Source organism: Mus pahari, chromosome 21 (genome assembly GCF_900095145.1).
Source record: "Mus pahari chromosome 21, PAHARI_EIJ_v1.1, whole genome shotgun sequence".
In the NCBI taxonomy this organism is placed as follows: Eukaryota; Metazoa; Chordata; class Mammalia; order Rodentia; family Muridae; genus Mus; species Mus pahari.
In genome coordinates, this window is record NC_034610.1 from 23,278,464 (window position 1) to 23,289,531 (window position 11,068).

At 54.2% G+C, this 11,068-nt stretch overlaps 1 protein-coding gene across 2 annotated transcripts in view; it reads left to right on the forward strand.

The window, feature by feature from the left end:
- Ppard (peroxisome proliferator activated receptor delta) overlaps positions 1–11,068 on the forward strand; it is a 66,180-nt gene that overhangs the window by 51,612 nt on the left and 3,500 nt on the right. The window contains exons 3-5 of one of the 2 annotated variants that reach the window (XM_021221167.2): positions 1,169–1,375; positions 9,044–9,198; positions 10,346–10,484. In XM_021221167.2, the coding sequence (XP_021076826.1) occupies positions 1,249–1,375; positions 9,044–9,198; positions 10,346–10,484 (421 nt within the window). In that variant the 5' untranslated portion in view covers positions 1,169–1,248. Of the gene's footprint in view, positions 1–1,168; positions 1,376–9,043; positions 9,199–10,345; positions 10,485–11,068 lie in introns of those variants that run through there. The other variant, XM_029533106.1, reaches the window with a different exon arrangement.

The window sequence follows — 11,068 nt, forward strand, 5'->3', positions numbered from 1 at the left end:
CACACACACACACACACACACACACACACACACACACACACACACACACGTCCAAGCTGTTCTCCAAACCTAGCCATTGAGTAGAGCTAGGTCCCACGGGGCCTTGGTGACCGGACGGACAGACTCAGGCCCTTAATGAAGCCGGGCTTCCTGGGCAAAGGGTGTTTCTGTTTGTATGGCATGCCTTTGAGCTGCCTGTGGGACATGCATAAGGAGGGACCCCCCGGAGCTCAGGCTCTGAACAGGGCTCCCCTGAGCTTTGAGAAGCTGCAGTCCTGCTGCTCCCTGCTGGGTGAGCTCTCCACGGCCCTTCCCCACCCCACCTGTAGTTGTCACTTCTGAGAACAGGATTTATGGGCAGTTTTTTATTTGATGAACCTTGGAGTAGCATCAGGTTACTATTGCTGAGATGAGACACGGTGGCCAGAAGCAACCTGGGGAGGAAAGGGTTTATTCAGCTAATATTTCCATATCCTGTTCATCAAAGCAAGTCAGGGCAGGAACCTGGAGGCAGGAGCTGATGCAGAGGCCATGGAGGGTGCTCAGCCTGCTTTCTTATAGAACCCCGGACCACCAGCCCAGGGATGGCACCACCCACAATGGGCTGGGCCCTCCCCCATCAATCATTAATTAAGAAAATGCCCTTCAGCTGGATCTTATGGAGGCATTTTCTCAATTGAGGTGCCCTCCTTTCAAACTCCGGCCTGTGTCAAGTTGACATAAAACTAGGCAGTGCCCAGCCCCTCCTGGGACAATCCCGGGAGAACACGCTCGCTCTGCAGTCCGTGGAGCCAGCACAGTGGGGGCTGTTCTCTCCCCTCCTACCTCAGGCAGGACAGATCACTCCTCAGAACACCGGTTCTGGACAGCTGCATCCTTAGCCCTGGTGCTGGGTGGGGGTGGGGGGCTGCCCTGAGGACCAGGGCCCCGGGTGATCGCTCACACCAGTGCTCCACACCGAGAGCAGAGGGACAGGAGGTTAGGGTCATCTTCGGCCATGTGGCCAATTCAATCCATCCTGGGCTTTATAAAGCCCTGTCTCCAGAAACCAGAAAGCTCTACAGGGACTGAGGAGGGCACAGGAGCAGCACTGCTGTGTGACAGTGGCCCTGCAGGGTGCCTGTGCCCACCACCTCTTCCTTCACCATCTCTATCTCTCCCTGTCCAGGCAGTCCATCTGCGCTCAGACCCAGATGGTGGCAGAGCTATGACCAGGCCTGCAGGCGCCACGCCAAGTGGGGGTCAGTCATGGAACAGCCACAGGAGGAGACCCCTGAGGCCCGGGAAGAGGAGAAAGAGGAAGTGGCCACGGGTGACGGAGCCCCAGAGCTCAATGGGGGACCAGAGCACACACTTCCTTCCAGCAGCTGTGCAGGTATGGAGGGGGCAGAGCTGGGTGGTGGGGCAGAGCCGGCAGTGGGGGTTCAGTTTCTGTGAAGAATGTGGGGTGCCAAGAAGTAGAGTGACTGATGCCAGAGCCCGGGGCATGCCAGTCACCAGCCGGTGAGCTGAGGGGCCCTGGGAAATCGCATAGAGGAGTGTAGGTGAGCTAGACGTGTTCTTTTCTGGGAGGTGGGAAGGTGTTGGTCCCTATGCTAACTCTGCCCATCAGACGTCTCTGGCCCTACATGTGCACCTGCCCAGGCAGCGTTTGGTAACAAACAGGCTGTGGTGCTAGGGTGTGAACCCAGGGCCTGTGCATGAGATAGCCTTGTGTGGATAGACACTGCCCCTGGGATGCACCCATAGTCCCAGCTGCACTAGGAACTGTGGGGCATGCCTGCAGGTGTCATGGACCACCAGACCCAGGAGACCTGGTACTAACCCTGAGCTCTGCCATGTTTGAGCGGAAATGCCAAGTGGTCTGAGTGAGTGCCTGTGACATGGGCTGCTTTTGAGCATCAGGGTTCAGCTGGCTCCGCCCACTTGCCCGGTCACTTCATTGAGTCTCTGTTGGTGGCAATGGTGACCTTCTCTGGTGGCCAGCATAGCCCTGTCATCTCATCCTGCCGGCACGCAGGGCCCCTCAGGCCCCATGCTTTCCCTCCCCAGCCTCGCCTCCTCTGGCTGTCTTGGGCCAGTGCATCCTGGTGATCCTGGATCGGCCCTCAGCCTTAGTCAGAAGGAATGGGAGTGGCTTGCCGCTGGTTTCAACTGGATAGGCCACTCCAGAGGTACCCGAGGTCACAGGGCTGTGGGGTAGGATAAGCCTTTGCCTGGGCCTGCAATCAAGAAGTGGCCAAATCCTTGAACCATGCCGCCTGAGATCTACAAAGCCAGGCCTTTCCTCTTCAGCACTCAGAGGGTGGTGTGGAAGGACCAGTGTCAGTCACCCATGTCCTCAGAGTGACCTGAGAGTCCAGAGTAGCCCATGTTTTTGTGTGGCTGTAGTGTGATGGTCCTGCAGAGAGAGGGTGGCTTCCTGAAGCTAGCAAGTCCTCAGCACTGTCACAGGGCAGCAAGGGACCAGAGGCATGGCAGTGTGTGCTGTTAATCCCAACACTCAGGAAGCAGAGGCAGGATGATCCCTGAGAGTTCAAGGCCAGTCTGGTCTGTATAGCCTGGACCTTGCCGAGAGGGAGAGAGAGAGAGAGAGAGAGAGAGAGAGAGAGAGAGAGGAGAGACAGACAGAGAGAGAGACAGAGACAGAGAGAGAGACAGAGAGACAGAGAGAGAGACAGAGAGACGGGGGGAGGGGAGGGGATTGGCAGTGTGCCAGGTGTCATGAAGATGCTGAGGACAAGTGAACCGGGAGGAGAAAGGCACAAGGTCTGGCCTGGCTGCCTGTCCTGACAACCTTGTCCCCGTATCTGGGTCTGGGCAGGAAGCATCTTATGCTGGGTTTCACACACACCTCACACAAGTGATTTCCCACCACAAGCCATTACAGAGGTTGTAATGTTCACGTGCCAGCCAAAGTGCAGTGGCCGGGGCAAAGTCAGTTGAGGACAAAAAGAGGCGTGGTGGGAACATCTAGGGCAGCGTAGACTGTGGGACTCCCAGGGCACCATGTCTGCTCCTACTTTTTTGATAAATGGATGCATTAGAGGTGGCTTGGCTGGGCTGGAAACAGCTGTCAGAACCACTGGCCTAGGAGACTAGCCCTCGCAGGGAAGCTAGAGCAGTCGAGGTGGTGAGTGGCCAGAAAACAGTGCTCCCAGTGTGCGCAGTGAGCAGAGACTACTCAGGATGTCTGTCTGTCAGCTCAGTGGGAGACTATTGGCCTGATGTGGAGCCTCTTGGTGGCAGTGGTGACAGGATGGTACAGGTTTGTGTCCCTTTCGCCCTGCAGATCTGCTTTGGGAATGTGTCCCCTCTGCCTGTTGGGTCAGTGAGTGACCACAGCATGGCTCATAGGAACAGAAAAGGGTTGTCACCCTCTGTGGAAAATCCCTCAGGCAAGCCCTGCCGTGGCCTCGGGGACACTCTGGTCATTATAAGGGTGACGTGACATCAGGTGGGATGGCTCAGTGATCGAGGTGCTTGCCCCAGGCTTTTAAAGGGTGAGGTGGAGGTGGCTCAGTGGGTAGAGACTCTTACTGCACAAGCCCAGAGACCTGAGTGTGATCTCTGGAACCTACATAAAGGTGGCAGAGAGGACCAGTTGTACAGTTGTCCCTCAGCCTCCACATGTGCCATGTCACAACGTTCCAGTCACACAGATCACATACATGTGCTATATTACAACATCCCCTGTCACACAAATCACATACACCAGTAATTAATGATAAAGTTTTTTTTTGTTTTGGGTTGTTTGGTTTTTTTGAGACCAGGCCTCTCCCTGGCTGACCTGGAACACACTGTATAGACCAGGCTGGTCCCAAACTCACAGAGATCCACCTGCCTTTGGAGTGCTGGGATTAAAGACGTGCACCACCGAGTTGAAAGGTTTTTGTTGTTGTTGTTGTTGGTTTGGTTTGGTTTTTTAAGAATAGGGTAGAGCCGGGCTGGAGAGATGGCTCAGTGGTTAAGAGCACTGACTGCTCTTCCAGAGGTCCTGAGTTCAAGTCCCAGTAACCACATGGTGGCTCACAACCATCTGTAATGGGATTTGATGCCCTCTTCTGCAGTGTCTGAAGACAGCTACAGTGTACTTACATATATAATAAATCTTAAAAAGAAAGAGAGAGAGAGAGAGAGAGACAGACAGACAGACAGACTAGGGTAGAGCCAAGCTCACGCCTGTCATCCGAGCACTTGGGAGCTGAAGCAGGAGAATCACAGGTTCCAGGCCAGCCTGTTGGAACAAAAAGCCCAACACCCTTATGTATAATAGATGTTAGACAGTGTAAACCAGAGGACTACAGTTGATTTAGAGTCCTGAGGGGTAAGGCGTGTCCGTTATAAGACACGGCCTGCACGTATGTCGTTCTCAGCAACCATGTGTGATGTTCATACCAAAAGCTCTTGTTCTGTTTTGTCCCAAAGTTGAAATGGATGAGCTGACAGGATGACGCTCTCTCTGAACCCAGCACTCGGGGGCAGAAGCAGAGCCTTGAGCTCAAGGCTAGCCTGGTCTGCACAGTGAGGTCCCCTGGCCTGTGCCCATGCATCTGGGACTTTTGCCTCAGAGTCCCTTTGGGAATCCTGAAGGAACCCTGAGACGGTAGGAAGGCTGCATGGCTCCAACCTAAACTTCCCTGCTCCGAGTCAGCACCTGCCACCCTTGTGTCCCCATGAGGTCGGCAGTGCAGGCTTCACACTGGCACACAGCAACAAGGAAGCACAGGGCCTGGGGCCCCTGCTGGCACGGGACTGCCCCCGGGGGGGTGGTACTCACACCCTCCCTCTCCGCTTTGCTCCATAGTGGCCCACACACACGGGAGCCAGGTAGACAGTGGCTCTCCTCTCTGTGTGCTTCTTTCCCCAGCAGCATTTGGTGAGTGTCCAGGGCTGGGCACCGTGCCAGAGCGAGCTGGGCAGTGGTGGACAGAGCTAAACACCAGCCCAGTGGAGCCCAAAGTCCAGGCAAAATGGGACAACAGTCAAGGAACCACCCAGCTAACTGGGTGTGGTGGCACACACCTTTAATCCCACCACAAACAGGCAGACCTCCCCGAGTTTGAGGCCAGCCTGGTCTACAGAGCAAGTTCCAGGGCTACACGGAGAAACCCTATCTCAAAAATAAAAGCAAAACAAAATAAGGAAAAGCCAGTCCCCGCCCCCGGGGCGCTTAGAGCTTATCCTGCTGTGAGAACTGAGGGGCTTCAGTGGCACCGTGGCTAACCAGGCGGGCCGTGTGCACCTCAGGGCTGTGACAACAGCGTGCCTCCTACCCCCAGGACAAGATGTTCAGGAGAGCCTTCCGCTACCGTGTGAGGACGTGGGGATAGGTCAATAGTGTGTGTTTGCTGAGCTTGTAGTCTGATGGCAAGACTGATTGTCCTGTGGGGTGCCAGGGCCAGGGTTACTCGGAGTTCAAGTGTCTGAGAACCGACCTCCGCCATCAGTGCTGAGCTGTTCTACTGACAGGAAGAGCGTGCCTGTGGGCGCAGGAGAGTCTGCATTGCCACCCCCTTAGTCAGGGATTCCCAGATAGACAGACCTGATAAAGGGAGGTGTGTGTGTGTGTGTGTGTGTGTGTGTGTGTGTGTGTAGGGCTGTAATGGAGGTGGGGTCCCCTCTTCCAGGAGGAAAGAGGACCCAGTCATTCTCTCAAAGCCTTCGCCTGTAGGCAGAGCCACACGCATTCTGAAGTGTTAGCACTCTGTATTCTAGTCTCCCGAGTTAGATGACAGTCACATCTTTATCTCTCTCCTTTTTTTGCTTGTTTGTTTGTCTGTTTGTTTGTTTTTGAGATAGTCTCTCTATATAGCCCTGGCTGTCCTGGAACTCACTCTATAGACCAGGCTGGTCTCAAACTCAAAGATCCACCTGCTTCTGCCTCCTAAATCCTGGGATTAAATTAATGCAGACTAGCCTGTGAGCGGAAACCTGGCTATCACAGCTCAGCCAGATCAGGAAAGCCATCCTCACCACTGTCTTTAACCCCATCGACCTCAGCTCTCCCGCCTGTTATGCAGGGGCACAGTGCCCGACTTGGAGGGTTATCTCTTGGAGGCTTTGCATGAATAAAGGGATAGGCAGCGCCCAGTAGAGTTCCGGAACACAGGCAGTGCCAGTGCACCCTCTGCCGCAGGCCCCAGTCCCAAGTACAACCAGCAAGTGACCTTGCACAAAACGAAACGAGCCAGGCATGGTGGCATTTGGGAGGCTGAGGCAGGCGCAGCACCGGGAGTTCACAGCTAGTCTGGGCTACTTAATTAGACCATCTCAGACCCAAACAATCCAAAAGGCCCCTGGCTAGTAGATGGGGCCTGGCAAAAGCCACCTCTTCTCCTGTCCCTCCCGGTAAACGTAGACCCTTGGGAGGTGTCTTGGTCCCCTGGCCGGGATTCCGGGACCAGCTGCAGGTGTATCAGGTGAACAAAGGCATCTCCTAAGAGCGACGGGGGTGGTGGTGAGAGGAGTGTTAGCTCCCTTGCTGTGTCAAGATACCTCATTTGGACCGCCTCAAACAGAAAGGCTTTATTCAGGAAGACAGTGTTGGAGGTCCCAGCCCAGCCAGCAACCCCACTGCTTTGGGGTGTATGGTGAGTCACACATGGTAAAGAGACAGGGTTCAACGTGTCTCTCAAAGGCTCACTTCCAGTGACCTCCCGCTAGCACCACAAGCTTTGAACATCTGGGCTTTTAGGGAACATTCAGAATCTATGCTATAGCCAGGCATGTGACTAAACGCCTGTAATCTCAGCTCCCAGGAGGCTGAGTTACAGGCCAGCCTGGGCTACAGAAATGAGACCGCGAGTCAAGGGCAGAAAAGAGGCTGAGGATGGGGCTCAGTCGGTAGAGTGTTAACCTGCCGTGCTGCAGGTGTGGCCCAGCAGTGGGGAAGCTAAGGAGGCAGAGACGGGCTTCAAGGCCATGACAGAAGTGACTGCACACATACATGAGGACCTGCACTCAGATGCTTATCACTCACAGAAAGAGCTAGCCTGGGCCCGGGACGTGGCTCAGGGCAAAGGCGCTTGCTGCCAAGCTTGGCTACCTGGGTTTGATCCTGGGACCCACACAGTGGAGAGAAAACAAGCCTCTGAGAGTTGTCCTCCGGCCCCACATGTGCACACACAGTACATAAATTAAAATGCAGTTTTAAACATTAGAATCGGGGGCTGAGAGACGGTCCCACATTTAACATCACTTGCTGCTCCTCTAGGGGAACCAAATTTGGTTCCCAGCACCCACATGGTGGCTCACAACTGTCTATAACTCCAGTTTCAGGTAATCTGATGCCTTCTTCTGGCCTCCACAGGCACTGCATGCACATGGTACACAGATACATGGTGAGAGAGAGAGAGAGAGAGAGGAGAGAGAGAGAGAGAACCCCTACACAGATATCGAAAGAAAGAAAGAAAGAAAGAAAGAAAGAAAGAAAGAAAGAAAGAAAGAAAGAAAGAAAGAAAGAAAGAAGAAAGAGGAAGAGAAGAGAAAGCAAATACTTTGGGCGTGTTCGTATGACCTGTGACCTGTGACCCCAGTGCTGGGTTAGCAGACATGACACCCCTAGGCTCACTGCTCAGTCAGCCAGGCCAGGCAGAGCTCCTGGTTTGGCGGCAAACCATGACTCAAAACCCCAGTGGAAGCCATGTGTGGTGTCCATCGCCTTAAATCCCAGCACTCAGGAGGCAGAGGCAGGAGGATTTCTGAGTTTGAGGCCAGCGTGGTCTACAGAGTGAGTTCCAGGACAGCCAGGGCTACACAGAGAAACTGTGTCTCAAAAAGAAAAAAAACCCCAGTGGGGAGTGATAGACACACACACACACACACACACACATGTTCAAGGCTGACCTCAGTCACATAGTGAGTTCAGAGCTAGCCTGAGTCACAAGAGCTTTAAAAAAGTAAAGGGAAAATGGTGCCCACAGAGCAGACCCAGCCTTTTGCACCCTCGCCCTGTGAGCTCGGGGCAGTGGTCTGTGTGAAGAAGGGTCTTCTAGAATCCCCACCTGTTCAGTCACCAGTCTGGCACACTCTGATCAGGATGTAGCAGAGAAGGCACAGGCCTGTCACCTCCAGGAGCTGTGCCTACGGCGGGGTCATCCCCAGGTGTGGTGATGTGGCGGTATGAGGACAGATCCTCAAGCCAGGAAGAAGCAGAGACATTGTTTTTGGAAAAGCCCCCCAGACACCATTTCTGTCTGCTCAGCACACACACTCACATGACACCTTCCCCACGGGTCCTGCTTCTCTGGCCTTGTGTGTCAGTTACACACGGCCTGGAGCCCTCACCCAGGCTGAGGCGTTCCACCACTCACCTCCTGGTGAGCTGGGCCTGTTTCTCTGTGGTAGTAATCCCCCTGGCCTACCTCGGGGAGCCAGTAGGATCTGGTTATCTTGGCTGATCACAGGGTTCTGGAGGTCTACAGACGCCCCACCCCATCCCCAAGCCAGAGAGCACACCAGGACAGCATCGAAACCTCAGCCCAAACCTCTGCGTACGCAATAGAACAGGGCAAGTTGGTGCTGCACCTGAGCTCGCTCCAGCAGGACTTCTGGGAGTGGGGTAGAGGCTTCTGAGAGATGCCCGACAGCACCTCTGGGGTCCACAGAGACTAGAACTCCTGGGATGGGAGCCAGCTGGGCAGAGCTCCGCACCCCACACATCCCAACAGACACACTCCACCCCACCATCATCCGGGACCCACTGAAAACGCTGTTTAGCCAAAGCCCACCAGGCCCCCTCCTCTCCTAGTCAGGGAAGCTGGGAGCAGCAGCTGCTCACCTGCCTGCCTAGCACGGCTGCCCCGACTCTGTGCTCCTGGAGAGGAGGCTGGACCCTTGAAGCTTACACACTCACACACACACACACACACACACACACACACACGCACACACACACACACACACACACACATGCACGGTCACACAGCCCATGGCTGACTGAGCTCTTTAGCTGAGCTCTAGGCTGCAGCTCTTCCTTCCTCACTTGGCTCATAGGCCTGGTAGCTGATTGTTTAGCTGCCCCTCTGTACTGTCTCCACAGACCTCTCCCAGAATTCCTCCCCTTCCTCCCTGCTGGACCAGCTGCAGATGGGCTGTGATGGGGCCTCAGGCGGCAGCCTCAACATGGAGTGTCGGGTGTGCGGGGACAAGGCCTCAGGCTTCCACTACGGGGTCCACGCGTGTGAGGGGTGCAAGGTACGGACTGAGGAGCATGGGGGTTTGCCTGCTTCAGGTAGGACCCTGAAAATAGCCCCAGCAAAACTCTTTGGTTCCTTATAGGCCTGAGCTCTGGGTCATCCAAGGGAAGAAAAGACAGGGGTCCAAATGGACACCTGCCTGCTGACCCAGCCATCCAATCGGACGTTGTGGATGGCCAGCTCTGGGGCCTGGGCTCCAGCAGGCAGGCAGGAAAGAGCAAGCCTTGGGCTGAGTGTCCATTGAAGTCAGTTTCCAGGGCCTTAGGCTGGAAAGATGGCTCAGTGTAGAGATGCCTCCCCAAGCCTGGCGACCTGAACCGACATGGAAAGAGGGAGCCAATTCTTGTCTGCTGACCTTCACGTGCATACCCCCACACCCCTAAATAAATAAATAAATAAATAAATAAATGTTAAATAAACCGAGTTCTTATAAAAACAAAAGGGTTATAATTATAACTTATTACTAATTTTGTTTTGTTGAAACGGGGTTTTACTGTTTAGCCCTGGCCATCCTAGAACTCACTATGTAAACCAGGTGGCCTTAAACTCACAGAGATCCCCTGTCTCCCAAGAGCTGGGACTAAGGCCATGGACCAGTATTCCTAGCCCTTAAAATTTTTACGGGGTGCTAGAGAAATGGCTCAGTGGTTAAGAGCACTGAGTGCTCTTCCTGAAGTCCTGAGTTCAATTCCCAGCAACCACATGGTGGCTTACAACCATCTGTGCCGGGATCCGTTGCCCTCTTCTGGTATGTCTGAAGACAATGACGGTGTGCTCACATACATAAAGTAAATTAATCTTTTTTTGTTAATTAAGGATATTTTTCTTCTTTCTTATCCAAAAAATAAAAATAAAAATCCCCCTAGGGTCTGGAGAGCAATCTTATTGGTTAAGAGCACTGGCTACCCTTCCAGAGGACCCAGGTTCAATTCCTAGTGCCTACATGGCTGCTCAAAACCTTCTGATATACACAGACATATATACAGGCAAAGCATCAATGAAAGTAAATCATGTTGGTTTTTTGTTTTTATTTTATTTATTTATTTATTTTTTATGTTCCCCATCACTGCCAGTTTCAGCCTTTTTGTGTCCTTACGTGCCACTGGGCCCTGGGGCAGCGCAGGCTAACGTCCTTGGTCCCGCAGGGCTTCTTCCGACGGACAATCCGCATGAAGCTCGAGTATGAGAAGTGCGATCGGATCTGCAAGATCCAGAAGAAGAACCGCAACAAGTGTCAGTACTGCCGCTTCCAGAAGTGCCTGGCGCTCGGCATGTCGCACAATGGTGAGGGCGCCTGTGCAGCGCAGCTAACTCGGTCCCATGCTGTCAGAGGGTGCCCAGCACCTGCACCTGGCACGGATGGGTGTGTGCACTTGCTGTGGATGACTGGTCCAAATGCCAGGACCTCACAGAACTGGGCCGGCACCAGCTAGCTCTCTGTGGCTCTCTGTGGCTCACCCTGTTCTGCTTCAAGGGACAAGCCCAGCAGGGATGGGGTTGCCAACACTGCTCCCCACACTTGAGCCTGATGGCAGGCAAGGCTGAGCCAGGGTTCCCCGGTCCTGAATTGTGGATGGTGGGCAGCAGCCAGGAGCCAGTCAGGGATTGCTTGGTGGCCAGAGACTCCCAGGAGCCATCCGTGCCTCAGGCTTCCAGGGAACTGGGAGCCTCCTGCCATTCTCGCATTGGCTGGGAGCTCCTGGGAGTCACCCCTGTTTGCCTCTTCACCCCCAGCTGTTTCATATGAGTTCCATGGCCTCAGGTCCTCAAGTTACCACTCCAGCCCACGCCTCTGGCTTCTGACTGCCTAGAGTGAATGCCCTTGGTTGTCCCAGTAAGTGTTTAGGATCTCCATTTTCCCTGACCCA